We start from the raw sequence: 14707 nt of genomic DNA, 5'->3' as shown, positions 1-14707 counted from the left end.
ATTACAGATTAAACTCACAGTTCCTGAGATATAAAATATGTTTTGTTTTGGCACACAGGAAACATGGACAAATGAACCAGTTCAATTCCATCTTAAGATTTCTTCCTCATCCTGACACGTCAGAAGCCAACAGATGATTAAAAAAAAAAAAGGATTCATTTATATCTCATTAACATGAAGTCAGTGCAGCCAACAATAAAAGTTGACGGAGCAAATCCCTTCCATTCACTGTTGGACCTGAAGTTCAAGCTGAAATTGCTTTCTTCTAAATTACCACAGCACAGGATGTTCACACATTGGAACCACAGTAAATGTAGCTACAGTCTGTTTCATTTGCATTTAATTATGGGTGGCTTTTACTCACTTCATTCCAGGTCTCTGAATTGATCTGAACTGACTGTTTATGAGGGGGGGGGCAAATAGCTGCAAGTAACATCAAGTGCAAATAGAAATGTCACATTGTTTAACACTACAGTAAAGAACTGTGGAAGTCCCCATCGGCTGCTATCGTGAGAGACTTCCCCTTAAAAGTGTCCCTAAAGCAGTTTAACGGTACACCGATGAGAAATATGAAATATGTGTCAACATTAATTAAAAGGCCTCGTTCTTCAAGTTTCCTTTAATACTCCTTTTAATGAAAAGACTTCTACATGCCATTTCTATCTAGTCAGTAAAAACTGTCAGCAGTGCAGCTGCACAGACACCTGTGGGTTTAATGAGATTTGTTAAAAGGTTTTTTGTTTTTTTATTTGTTTTGTTTTTAAGTTAACCTGGATAAGTCTTCTTTATCGTAAACATAAGTCAGCTGGAGGTTTGCACAGTGCAAAGATGTTCATAGGAGGAAGTTTAAAATCCTACCACCACCACCAAAGCTTTACAAAAACCATGTCTAATTTTAATTATCAACTCTGCAGAACTGTGTGGCAGCACCAAGGGTTAAAAAATGAAGCAAAGAAAAAAAAAAAAAAAGCAAGTGCCAAAAACTGCACTTCCTCTAGTTGCCATATGAGGCTGGCTCCAAAAGTGAGTCAGCCCCCAATGCCAAAAATAAGCAAGTTTGGTCTCTAACCAATGTCCCTGCTTATGCCCACAGTGTGGAGGTTAAATTTGTACATGACTCACATGTTGACATTTTATTAAGGCTTGAAACTGCAGCTTTGAGTCAAATGTTAATTTCTCCCAAGCCTGTTTTTCTCCAGCCGCAACTGACAACCCATTTAATCTCAGTGAATCATGGATGCACCATCCTAACCGAGTCAGCGCTGGAGTTAACGCCTAACACCCTAGCTCTCGTACAAATGTGGTCAGCCTGGCTAAGATGGAAAAGTCTCTGGATGTAGCATTCACCACGTAAATAAACTTTGTTTAAATTGTGTAGAGATTGAGTCAAATTAGGAAAAAGTTGCTCTATTTATATGGGGGGGGGGGGGGGGGGGGGGGGGGGGGGGGTACCAATGTTCTCATCTAACCTCCAAACAAAAAGGCAGCTAACTGTTAAAAACAGGCCAGTGTTCCTTTGACTACAGTAGATAAGCAGAAAATTTTCCTTTCCTCAACTCTTCCTCACGACTCTTCCTCCAAACAGGCTGATGCTGCAGTTTACACAGACATGAATGGCTGATGTGAAGAGACCAGACACTGAAAACACTGGAAGCTGTGTTTAACAGAAGGAAGATGAATGAATTACAAGTTTCTGCACATAGAGATGTTTCCTTTTGTTAGCATCAACATACTTTGCAAATCATGAACTCCACTTGGTGAAACAAAGCATGAGTGAAATATATTTTTTTAAAGCCAGAAACTAAATCTGCCCATCAATGAGTTCTTGAATGGAAACATTAGCCTGAAGAGCCAATTTCACACAAATTACATGGATATCACATAATGATTCATGTATTGACTACAGTAAACACAGCATCCGAGCATTTTTCTCCCTCTCATCCATCCATCTTCCCTTTTTGCTCGTCCCCATCTGTTGTGTTTTGTTCTCGTCCTCATCTCTCCCCTCTGCGCGTTTTCATCCCTGCTGTGAGGTACTGGAACTGCAGCTTCAGTCTCATCTGTAAACTCACAGTCTGGACCGCAAACACAAGACAGCAAATGAATAAACAAGACAGCAAATGAATGCATGACAGAGCGGAAAGCCTCTAAAATGAATTCCAGCTTACATGAGGAAGGTTGGCAGTCTTCCTCATGTAGTCCTCGTAGACGTTCTTGTCCTGATCGGGGTCGTCCGCTAACAGGTACAACTCCCCGGCGTGGACATCAGACACATTCACCTGGATGGAGAGACAGATGGATGATGCAGACAAATTTAATACGCTTCCATCTTCAACATATTGTGAGACAAGATGGATGGATCCATCACATTCAACTCCCTAGCCTGAGCCTAACACACTCACACAGGGGAGAATAGCAGACCGAGGCTGATGAAAGAAAGATGACCGTTATGCTGTGCAGGTATGCGATACACCTACCTGAAAGGTTTTAGGATTAAAGCCCAGCCACAGAGTGTACCTATAGTCCCAGGTGCGCAGAGAGTAACCCATGATCTTTATGTCTTCAAGGTTGGGAAGGTCAGAGTTCTCCTAAGAGGAAAAACTTGGAATTATAAAGCATCTTCAAACTGCAAAAATCTCATGCAGTGCAGTCAAATCTGCAGCTGCCAGCTCACACTGCGAGCCAGCTGATGAGCTGCGGTCAGACTGCCAAAATGGTGCATACGGAGATTAACCTACAGCAGGAGCAGCACCGGCCTGGATATTTTAATACAAAGACCGTGTGCTTGATGCTAACAGCTCTAGTACAAGCAACAGACACTCATGTAAGCGCAAGTTCACAATCACCATATTAAAAATACCATTAAGACGTGTCTGTATTAAAAACATGCCCACCTTCTACTCTGCAATTACTTCAAGACTGATACAAAACTATGCGTTAACCTTTAGCCACCTCACAAACGCTTTTGGATGTGCCTTTTTTTAAACAAGCTACCTGTGGTGTATCAGCAGGCCGAGGATATTGGCTGAAAGCTATATCTTCTGAGCTCCTTTCCATTTGCGCTTGTAGAGAGGTATAGGCCCGGTTTTCTCCTTCTGTACACAACTCCACCTGAAAGCAAGAAAACAGACCAAAGAGTAAAGGGAATGGATGTCAGATTCATGCCTGCTATGTTTGGGCTTCATTCGGTTTACTTAGCCATATTAATGCAATGTCATTTGAACTCAGATGGCAACGAGAAGAAATGGCAAATATTAGTTCAGGTACAGGGTGGGTGGGAGGGTGGGGTGCAATAGCTTCACAGCTAGAAGGTCCTTAGAAGGTGCTCTGCTTCCCTCACAGTCCACAGACAAGCATGTTAGGCCCACTGATGGTTCTTAATTGGCTGTCTGATAATCTGTCTCTTTGTGTTAAGAGTCCAGATGGAGTGGCGACCTATTCCAATGATCGGGCACACCCTGTCAGCTCCAAGAGGCTCCCGCCTTCTGCAACTCTGCGTGGATAAGCAGTCCATCCATTTTCTTAACTGAGTTATTTTCTGGTCTAATGAGGTAGAGACTGTAGTACGAAGATGGTGATGAACATGATTTTAAGATCAGTGGGAGCTGACTGGTGTGGTCCAGCCTGGTCCGTGGTGACAGACCCTGCCAGTGGACTCGTGCGTCCATTTAATCCATTTTGCATCTGTGCCGACGAGCCATAAAACAAACTGGACAGTGTGCTGGCAGTGATGACATCACTTTTACAATTGGCAACACAACAATGGTTTTGTCTGATTACATCCATGCCCTCAGCACACATGCTCACACGGTGGTGAGGTGGTTAGCTCTGCTGCCTGGTAGGCTGGGGCCTTCCAGTGTGGAGTCTTCATGTTCTTCCTGTATTTATGTGGGTTTTCTCCAGGTACACTGACCCCCCCCCCCCCCTCCCAACAGTCCAAAGAGTTAGGTTAAATGGTGATTCTAAATTGCCCATAGGTGTGAGTGTGAACAGGTTGTCTGTGTTAGCCCTGCGACAGGCTGACTAAAGTCTGAATGGCAGGACATAAAGGCTGTCTTGGTCCTGAGAACAATGGTCTTCAAGGCTGATGGTTTTGCAGGTACCAGGTCAAAAGCTGTGGATAAATTACACAAATTTGTTTTTGTGGTTATATACATGGATTAATTTTCATGTCTTGATACCTGGAAAGAAATGTCTGGACAATACATCGGTACTTTGAGGCCAGCCAGGTAGGCCACAGTAGGAAAGACATCCACCAGCTCCACCAGGCTGCTTCTAACTTTGCCATCTAAGAGAAAAGTCATCCAATTACAGACTTCTCAAAAATTGAAGCCAGTCAAGATATCCACTAACATTTACTAAATATCCTCCACTTAACTTTCATGATTATTGCATCACTTGTATTTGAAGTAAAAGCTGTCCGGAGGCAAAATATCAAAGTGTATCCCTGTCTAAATCATTTGGCAGCTCTATATGGAAATCAAAGACTTATTAATGTCATGCTGGCATATTAATAACTTGTATTTACAAATGTTCATGACACCAGTTAACAGAAAAAAAAAAAAAAAAACCCAAAACAATCATTTTAATCAAACCAAGTTTCCTTTGTGACTTCACATGTGTGGGGCTTTAACTGCAGAGCTGTCCATTTCATGTTATCAGTGCCAACTAATTTTGGTGGCACTGGAGGGGGGCTTACTTTTGAATCTCTGCTCTGGTTGGCTTAAGACATCTATAAAGGGGAAGGCTGAGTTACTGACTTCAGTGCCACGCGGCACAAAGAGGATCAGAGGTACGCGTGTTGTGACATCAAAATTTGAGTACTTAGCCCATTCGCCGTGTTCACCCAGCGACCAACCTGCAACGAGAGAAACACCATAGATCATAGGTTGACCTAAAAAAAAATATATATATAAGACTCAGGCAAACAGGAGAAATTAATTAGTCTGTCATACAAATAAAGTCTTACATTTAACTGATGTTTGCTCCAGTCATGAAAATTATAGCATTTGACTGGGCTTTACTCAGTGCTACATCAAACAGTCACAGAGGATTCAGTCTAACATTCTCCACTGAATGAGACATTAAAAGAAAACTGAGTTTTCCAGTCAAAGTTTCTTTTTTTCCCTTTTTTTTTTTTTTTAAAAAGGGAGGTGGTGCAGAATAAGAGCTGGGAGTTTTAGACTAGAGAAAACCTGTGAAAACAAATCATGGCACAGTTTGCTGTTACAACACTGCCATCTGGTGGTTCAAGACAAAAAAAAGGGCACACTCAATAAACAATACATCCTTTGATGTGCACAGAAGGCCTGATTAAAGATATTTTAGCCACTTATTTTACTAAATGCTGAAAAGAGAAACAGAAAAAAAAAAAAACATGAATATTGACTGCCTACAGTTCATCCGATGAGTGTTTACTAACCATGATCAGAGGTGAACACCACCATAGTGTTGTTAGCCAGCCCCAGATCTCCCAGTGCACTGAGCAGCCGCCCAACTTGTGCGTCCATATAAGACACTGCAGCATAATAGTGCTGACGGATACGCAGCTGGAACACATGGTACAGAATACTACTGTATTACTATTTTTTTTTTAAGGAACATGGCAACCAAATAGTTGCAGGTTTAAAGGTGTTGAGAGCAGCTTGTTCATACCTGGAAGTCTTTAGGTATAGGTCCATAGGGGAAGCTAATGTTGAGTTTTTGAACATCCTCTCTCTTCCTTAAATCCACCCAGGGGTTGTAGGCCACAGGAGGAAGGCGTTCAGGAACATCTGGGTCAGTGGCCAGAGTCATCTGAGCTAGAGGATAAAGGCTCAGGTACTCCTGAGAAAAATACTGGAATTATTTCCAATTCCAGTCTAGATAATGAATTCCTTGTGCATGCATTTTTCCAACTAACATTGCAAAGTATTAGCTCCAGGAATTCACTGTCCCATCTCAAACACACTTAATTTCACTTCCTTCCTAACTTTCTCGTTCTCTTCAGCTAAGCTCAGCATCATTTCCCCATTTCAGCCCTTCCTCACTTTTTCCTCTTGTATTCTGCTCTCCACATGTTTGCTCCTTCATGTTATACATCCTCTTTTCTTGGCAGCTTTTACTCAGTTCCTGCTTCTTTTATCCAAATGAACAATCCCACTGAGCAAAACAGGCTTTTGCAGCAGGACAATAACTTCCACTTTCCCCACTTCACATACTGAGCCATATTTGTGCTAAAGACAAGCTGTTCATTTTGTGGCTGAGGACTAACTGAGTTGTATAGAGCATACCATCACAGAGTGACTGTGCTGTGAATGACAGATTCCATCAGCAGTAGTTGCACTTGAGTTCAGTGCAGACAATCAGAAATGTGGTGTCTGCAAGCTTGTAGCACTCAGAACACGACTGTGCAACATTAGCTTGTTGCAAATGTCGCAGCAGGGCAGGTGGAGAACCAAGGCTGCATTGAGGTTACTTTAAAAAAAAAAAAAAATCCTTTGTTTTAACAGCACGTGCTACAGTTCAGGTCATTTGTCCCAATTGTTTTCCCTTCGACAATTCAGGAGATTACAGCAAAATTCCGACCCTCAAGGGTGAATTCATGCTGCAACAACCACGTGAATGTCAAAACACATGCTTCATGCTGCTCCTGAGCTGAGGCATCACCTTCGGCCTCAGTGGACTGCAGCTGTATCCCTGGATTGTAGCCCAAGACTCAAATCTGATCCTTGACATTAAAGTTGACATGACTGAGTTTTTAATGGCAACAATAGCAGAGCCTTTCAATCAAACCAGATCATTCACTAACTTTATTGATAGGGACTCTTCTCTCACAAAAAAAAAAAAAAAAAAAAAATCACTGCCTGACCATGTGCTGATCACTGACTGTTTCTCTGAACTGCGCAGCTTGATGAGTTAACAGTACATTAAAAGACAGATAACAGACTGCTGACACCCAAATAATCAAATGTCTGCCACAGTAGGAGGCAAAGAGCGTGTTCCTAGAAGCAGATTGTCAGCAGTTGTTTGGAAATACTTTGGATTTCGGGCACGTGACATTGACCAAGAACAAATCACATGCTGAATGTGCTGCAGAGATCGGTCTGCAACCATTAAACCACCTAAAACACACCAACTGCAGTATAAGGAAGGCCAAGAGAGAAAAAACAGTCCAGTGGTTGCGAACATGTATCATCCAACATCAACTCAGACATAAAACTGAGCCTGCGCAGCTCGTCAGCACGTCCATCCAGCTCACAAACTGATATCACCAATCAATTACATTCCATTGGGCCAAAGCTGTGTCCACTAATCACAGCGAGTACCAAAGGCTTCAGGAGAATGGTCAACTTACTGGACCAAAGACAGGTTATCCTGCTGCACAATTATTTGCAAAAACATGGCAAAACCTGCACTGTATGCTAAACACTGCACGGGAAACGTGGAGGAATCTCACAGCTGTCGAGTACTTTGTTATGAGTTTTATTCACACCAATCATGCAGGTACATGGAGATTCACTTAGGTCAGGTGAATAAACAGCTTATATATATACAAAGATGTTTTAACAGCAACGTTCTGTTGATTTAACTGTGCTCAGGTTTAATGCAGTTTCTTTATATTTTCCTCCAGAGATGCTCTGAATTCAGGCTTTCTACATTAGCAGGAATGTAGCACAGCAAAATAAATAATCGTAATAAATCAATCGGGATCTCGGTGCAGATCAAAATTATCAGCAAAATTATTATGGCCATAATCATGCAGCCCTACACCTCAGTACTCAATAAGAGGATTCATATCTGAATTATAAATTCTTGGTTGAAACATTTGTGCTTATTTGGCACTTCAGGTAGTCACTGAGATGCCTGCAGGAAGTCAGAACCTTTAAGCCACGTGAACCCTGCAAACACCGACTGACTGGACTGAAAAGAATCGCCTGCAGCTAATATCAATACTTAAAATACCGTAACTGCACTGATCTATTTAACTAATATGTACATTATAGTACAAGTAATCCAGTGGGTCAAATACCTGTGGTATCCTAAAAGGTATGTGTGGCTTATGAAAGCCCACAGCCAAGAAGAAAGGAGTGCCATCGTTGGGTCGAGTCTTCAGTAACCTCACCGCCTCGTCTACGCTCTCCAGGTCAGGGAGGGTTCCCCCAGGCTGCTCGGCCACATTCACTGCACATAGCAAGTTGACGTGGAGTTTACCATCCTCCCCTTTACACACCTGGAAACAAGGTTTATGTGAAAATGATGCTACTTCTTAAGTTGTGGCTGCATAAATATTCCAGTATTGATCGTCTTACCTACGCACGTCTTTGGGCTCTGCCATGTTTTCTACCATTTCACAAGAAACATCGTCTTTAGCTGTTTAAGTTCTGTAGTTGCTAGAAGCGGTTTCATACAGAGCAGATCGAGTACAATGTGTGTTGAAAACAGATTCTGTGTATGGCTGCAAAGTCATATGCAAAGACAAGAGAGACTTCAGTCCCAAAGGAACGATTTTTCAGACCTTCTAAAAAGTTTCATTTCACTGGCTCGGTTGGAAGAGCACACAGATGTCAGCTCACATATAGAGGCTGTGCATTATTTCATGAGCCACTCAGCCCTGTATAATTCAAATAAAACAAAATTCTGAGTGAATCAGCTAAATCTGTCACAAGGGCACTCAAAGTTGAGGGTCTAATGCACTCTCTCCAAAAATGCACAGAACCATGTGTATCCAAGAAACCACTTCCCCAGCCATCTTCTTAATGAGAACGGGCAGCTGACTGAGCTCTGAAGAACCAAAGGCAGCTCGAGACTGGCTCAAAAGATCCAGCTGTACCAAAAAGATCGATTTACTGAGACGACGACGACTGCGCTGGGAAGACGCAGGCAAGAGTTTCAGCATCACAAATAGACACGCAGAGATTTCGACCAATGAAGATCTGAATTTAAGAAATCCAATGATGATGACCAAAATGCTGACTGGTGATCAGCTGCTCCCAACCTTAAACACTGATGAAGGTTGATGAAGGTGTGGCAGTGCCCCACTACAGAGTCACCCATGAAGAATCAGATGCATCTGCTGCTTCCATTTTTGACACTGAATGCCAAATTTCCACATTACTTATGATGCCAGCCCTTAAGCAGCCACTGGTTTTCATGATCAAGTTGGACACTGCTGCCTCCACCCATGAAGAGTCAGGTGCTGCCACCATTTCCAGTTTCAATGATAATGCAGCCACTGTTGGCCCGATGCCAGCGCTCCATGTTGTGGCAGAGTTTCAGCTGCTGCTGGCTCAGCTGACAGACGTAGCCATGACAAATGATGGCACTGCAGCTGCTAATGGACCTCTGGATAAAGAACCGGTGCCAAAGGATTCCCCCAAGCAACAGGAAAAAGACTGTCTACCAGTGTCAAAAGGGTCAAAAAAGAAGTTAAAGAAATATTTAAAAAATTGCAAATGTGTTCAATCATTGATGAGTTGATTCAAAAATATTTTAGCATGTATGCAGGTAAAGCTAACCAAGATGTCTACTTTATGTTTAAATCAAGAACCACAGGTTGTTTGGTAGCCTGCATTGCTCCAACCTGACCAGCTTTGTTTTTTTAAAACCCGAATTGGTCTCTTCTGGGTTTTGAAACTTACGTATGCTACTAGGGGTGTGTTCGCCATACAGCACTTTAAAAAGATCCAAGACCGACTGTGTGACCCACGATCAGCCAACTCTGGCTAGGCTAATCCGATTAGCTTGGTTCTTCAAAACCACAAGAGACTGATTAGCTAAGCTGGATTCAATCATAGGAGATGGCTTAATGCTTTCATGGTCGCTGACCAGGTGAAACATTGATTCTAAAAACCAGGATCGGTGAGGAATATCAAACGGGAGGGCACAAAGTCCAAGCAAGAGCTCCTGCTTGGGGGGGAAGGGGTTCACAGAGATGACCCATACTCAAAAAAAAACAAGGAGAGGCCACAATCAAATCAGATGCACAAGCAATCCCCCCACTGATGAAATTACAGCCATTAACAGATAAAGCAGGAGAAAAGAACCAAATCAACAACTCTACGATAACACAGCAGACTTCAGCATAAAGGTAAGAAAGAAAGATTGAAATGAAGGAAAATATAATAATGTAAAAGATAAAAATGAGAAGCACAGAAGAGAAACGGTGGAGGATTGAAAAGCAGAAATAAATGAAAAGCTGTTAAAGGGTGTAACCTCTTTGTCCACTGCATCAATCACACCATTTACTCTTTAACAGAGAAAAATCCAGCCCATGAGAGCAAAAACTAAAATACGAAGAAAAGGAAAACTATTTAACCTGCTTTCTACTTTCTCATAGTTTCCAGTGGAACCATTAGAAAGGAGTGCTCTTTCCTTTCAGAGCAACTGAGAGGGCAGAATCAGGACAAAAGCCTAAAAACGGATTAGTAGATTTCTGTAATACAATGAAAATATTAATCAGATAATATCAGAGGGAGAAGACGGGTGGACCCACTGACCTATGAATTATTCCCTGAAGGGGTACCTCTCTAGAAGTGATGAGTCAGATGTACTAAAGGATCATTAACATTGTGAAACATTGCTCTTTTTATCACAACACGTCGGGAGTCATACCTTTTTTTTCTCATATCTGAATGACGGTGGGTGATAGGCTGGGATGGACCAGCTGTAAGGGTAGTCATCAGTCATGTTAGAGGCAATGCCTGCAAAGTGAAAATAAACATTTGCACTGCTATTCTACTAAAAAGTGATGCATGTGTGGTTCTTGGTGCATGGATTTCTATTCAAAATGCATCTGGTTGAACTTGCCTGGGTGAAATACCTTGCCCACAGACATAGTGAAGTACCCTTGAGATTTAAAGTACTGCGGCAGGGTTGTGTAGTTGCCAGAGTGGACTCTCCAGTAGGAGTTAAAGTCATAGAGCCTGGTTGTGTCCGGTCTGCGACTGGTTAACATGGATGTCCGACTGGGAGCGCACACAGCTTGCTGAGAGAGGAAAACGCACTCAGTCAGGAGATGTTAGCCTCATATCCAGGTTCTTTGACAGTTTGCAGAACAAAACATGAACAAAGCAAATGACCTGTGCAAAAGTGTTGAGAAAAACTTGGCTTTTGGATGCCAGCTGGTCAATGTTGGGTGATTTAGCCAGGGAGTCCCCATAGCACCCCAGGGATGTCCGCAAGTCATCTGCTATGATGAAGAGGACATTTTTCCTCTCTGAAAGCACACGCACCACAGATTAGACACTTTCTTTCAACACCCTCAAACCAGCCGAGGAGCGAGTTCACAGGTAAGTTGAAGTAAGCACAGTTAAACATCCAAGTAGAGCAACATTAAAAAGGAACCTGAAAATAAACTGAAGGAAAACCCAGCAGGTTTACTTTCAACCAACGCTGAGCCTGCGCGCAAAACAAAGCACTGTTCAGCTGGTAAATTTAATTCAGCCACTAAGTAAACTAAACATTAAGCACTCATCAAGGCTAATGTAAGCTAACCTAGTTATAGTCTGACACAAACAAACGCGAAATTCATTAGAAAGCCTTTAAAGTCTTGCCGGAAATTAAATTAACCTAATCTAAATTCTGCCTACCGCTTATCGCGTCAGCAGCACATGTCGAGTAGTGAAGGACCAGCAGGAAAAGCCACACCAGGACAAAAATGCCCATTTTAGAGTGGTCCATACGGCTATTAAGCGGTTGCCCTCGCGTAAGGTTCAAACCTCCTCACCGGCCGCCCTCTCCCGTCAAAACAAGGCGGCGTGCCCGGTTTGGTGATTTAATAACTTCCTGATTAAGCAGCTGTCACTCTTCATTGGTCAGCTGAGCAGCGGCCCCGGTACAGCTCGTTTCATTTGTTCAGTGACCTGTCAATCATATGAGATGCTCGTAAGTAGTGATGGGACAGCTGTGCCGAGGCTTTGGAGCGTGGCCATTTCTCAGTGCTTAAGTACGCAAGTTCATAGTTGCGTACTTGCTAGTATGTACTTGAAAAGTGCGGACTTGAGTGTGTCGTGAAATCCAGGAAGTCTTTTACGAAGCGTATCGAGGCTTGCTCCATTCAGGGGGAGTGACGTCACTGGTGACGTCTTAAGCCTCGTCGGTTCAGGTAGTGGTTCGAGTGTTGGTGTGATTTATGAAAACGCAACAGATCCCCACAAAATGTATTGGTGTTCTGTTGGGAGTTTCGCCAGTTTTCTGTGACACAGAGGGAGCTGGTTTCAATGTAGCTGCTAACAGGAGAACTGTTTCCACTGTAACACTTTGAGCTGATCTCTCCCAGTAAGGTATTACACATACCTATAAATAATTAAATGTGTTACTACTATAATATTCACAAGTCTTTTTTTCATTCCAAGGTGAAGTGTTTGCAACTGGGGTAGAACAGCAACACCTAAAAGGTATCATATAGGCAGAGGTGCATATATAAAGACATATACAGGCTTGCTGTGGGATACTTGTGCAGCCCTGCCTCGTCAGTACCATGTTAAAGGATTTTCTCAAAACCCACAGAGGTTATTTCCAAAAAGAGAAACTGAGTCCAAGCACGGGGGAAAAAATATTGTATCTTAATAAAAATGAATAAAGTCACCAGTATTCATAAACACAATCACTGTCCCATCTTTTGAAAACACTGCAGCAGTTTTAACAAATGTCTCGTGTCCTGCTGGATTTATTTAAACATGGACTGAAATCACACTGGCAGGTTTTTGACATTGGAAGACCTCTATTAGCACTGAGCCTGATAAAGCTTTCCTGTCACAAGGCAGAAGCTGTGATCAGTTTTTGCCAAAGTGACTTTTATATATTCTTTATCTCTTTGGGTTAAAAGTGCCATTGGCATTAAAAATGTCTTTTTAAGACAGATCTGGCCAAGAGAGCAGCAGAAGCTGCAACAAATATATCTTCACACTCTATAAAGGCATTTGAAGTGGTCAAAAAGGATTTTATTGATTATACTGTAGGTACAATAATGCAGAATCATCTTCCCCAATAGAGTTGTCATTGTCTGAATGAGTCATATAAGATACTTGCAAAACAGGTAATTTCTTTATATTATATTATTACCCTGCACATTATTGGCTTCTGCAAATTTAAGGGACTGTTTCAGATGACAGCAGGGCCAAAGAAAAGATTTGTGTGCTAGAAGAGGAAGTCATCAGACACCCCATGATAGGATATTATCACAATACTTCACTCACAATACTATATTATTGCAATTTTTAACATTTTGCGATATGCTGAGTATTGCAGTGACATATATTGTGATTTATCACCTCTTTTTCAACTGCAAATTATCTCCTCAAAGTTCAACTTTGTCAGTATCTGTTTTATCCAATAAGATAAAGTTATTTGTTTTGTTTTTTTTGTTTTGTTTTTTTGGCTGCAAAATAAGATTATCATCATACCAATGCTGTCCCTAAAACCTGCCATAAATGTTGCCAAGATGGAGTCATTCTGCAATCGAATGGAGTCAAGTTGGCAACAGAAATTCACATTTAACTGTTAGATTTCCACTCAGCAGCCTTCCTGTTCTACAGGAATATTACCAAGATACAACCAGCTGGCAGCCAGTTGAGTCGAGTTCCCTTGAGTTGCACTGATTGACAAAGACTCATTCAGACTGACGACAACATGTTGGCAATCTGTCTGAATTTATAAATTTCTCTGAAAGTGATTGCAGTCAGTCTGAGTCAGGCTGCAACTGTTTGCAGAAAGGTTGCCTCCTATTAGGCGACCTGTGCAATCGCCTTGTGATCAAAAGTGGTTGTGAGTGTGCAACACCCTCAAACCCTGGGCAACCATTTAGTCATTAACATTATCAATCGATCACAGAATGAGAAAAAATTCACTGTAATCACCAGGCAGCCATTTTGCAGATAAAAAGGAGGTTGGTGTCCTGTTTTCACTCATGTGTCTGAGCCATTAGCTTGCTCTAAATCAGGAGGCAGATTTGTCAAGCTCAGTGTGTCCAGTGTTGGATGGTTTTTCAGTTGAGATGATTTAATGTAAGTTTGTTTGGCTAATGCTTCCTCGGAATGATGGTGCATGAGATGAGCCCTCTTGTTCATAGTATTCCCAGAGTAGTTTCATGTATTTCATAATATATTCATATTAGGTGTCCCTGTATCAATACAATATTGCCATGCAAAATATCTCAGTACTATGCTGTATTGACTTTTCCCATCCCAAGAAAAGAAAGAAAGCTGAAGTGTTTGTAGTGTCGTGGGGGAAATCATTCCAAGATTCTTTGTCATTTCTGCAGTTGCAGGTACAACAGAAACAAAATGGTGTTTCACCTGGAACGAGGCAGTGCAAATATAGTTAAAAACAATCTAACTAAAATATAAATATACTAAGATATAAAAACAGCAATAAGGCCAGCAGCCAGTGAGAGCCTAAGTCAGGGATCCTCAAATCCAGGCCTCGAGGTCCGGTGTCCTGCAGGTTTTAGATGTGTCCCTGATCCAACACACCTGAATCAAATGGCTGAATTACCTCCTCAGTATGCAGTTACGTTCTCCAGAGTCCTGCTATTGACTTCTATATTTGACTCAGGTGTGTTGAAGCAGAGACACATCTAAAACCTGCAGGACACCAGACCTCGAGGCCTGGATTTGAGGATCCCTGGCTTAAGTGTTGAAGTGCATATGCAGTACTGTGTAATAAAGATTGTGCAAAACAAGAATTGTGCAATATTCAAGGAAGGTCCCTGGTCACAGTTTGTTTA

The 14707-nt window shown here is 42.0% G+C and overlaps 1 protein-coding gene across 2 annotated transcripts; it reads right to left on the bottom strand.

The window, feature by feature from the left end:
* Positions 1–1441: 1441 nt before the first annotated feature.
* ids (iduronate 2-sulfatase) lies at positions 1442–11740 on the bottom strand. 2 transcript variants are annotated; one of them, XM_030740267.1, is made up of 13 exons: positions 11571–11740; positions 11061–11197; positions 10789–10966; positions 10594–10682; positions 8012–8212; positions 5656–5826; positions 5423–5549; positions 4700–4858; positions 4182–4288; positions 2995–3111; positions 2478–2588; positions 2169–2279; positions 1442–2075 (listed from the first exon to the last, which is right to left on the bottom strand). In XM_030740267.1, exons 1-13 carry the CDS (start codon positions 11659–11661, stop codon positions 1995–1997), a joined length of 1680 nt encoding a protein of 559 aa, XP_030596127.1. In that variant the 5' UTR covers positions 11662–11740; the 3' UTR covers positions 1442–1994. The 2 variants fall into 2 exon arrangements, with proteins under 2 accessions (XP_030596127.1, XP_030596128.1); XM_030740268.1 differs by lacking the exons at positions 1442–2075; positions 2169–2279; positions 2478–2588; ... (1 more) ...; positions 4182–4288; positions 4700–4858 and having other exon boundaries at positions 5418–5549.
* Positions 11741–14707: the final 2967 nt, after the last annotated feature.

Source organism: Archocentrus centrarchus, chromosome 10 (genome assembly GCF_007364275.1).
Source record: "Archocentrus centrarchus isolate MPI-CPG fArcCen1 chromosome 10, fArcCen1, whole genome shotgun sequence".
Classification (NCBI taxonomy): Eukaryota; Metazoa; Chordata; class Actinopteri; order Cichliformes; family Cichlidae; genus Archocentrus; species Archocentrus centrarchus.
The sequence above is the reverse complement of the archived record's forward strand: the minus strand, read 5'-3'. Positions and strand labels throughout refer to the sequence as shown.

Excerpts from the sequence above, each read along its gene's own strand:
- ids (XM_030740267.1), bottom strand. The coding sequence starts at position 11,661 with ATGGACCACTCTAAAATGGGCATTTTTGTCCTGGTGTGGCTTTTCCTG. Across the intron at positions 11,198-11,570 it reads TGCTGCTGACGCGATAAGCG|AGAGGAAAAATGTCCTCTTC; the intron begins GTAGGCAGAATT and ends GTGTGCTTTCAG. Across the intron at positions 10,683-10,788 it reads GGGCAAGGTATTTCACCCAG|GCATTGCCTCTAACATGACT; the intron begins GCAAGTTCAACC and ends TTCACTTTGCAG.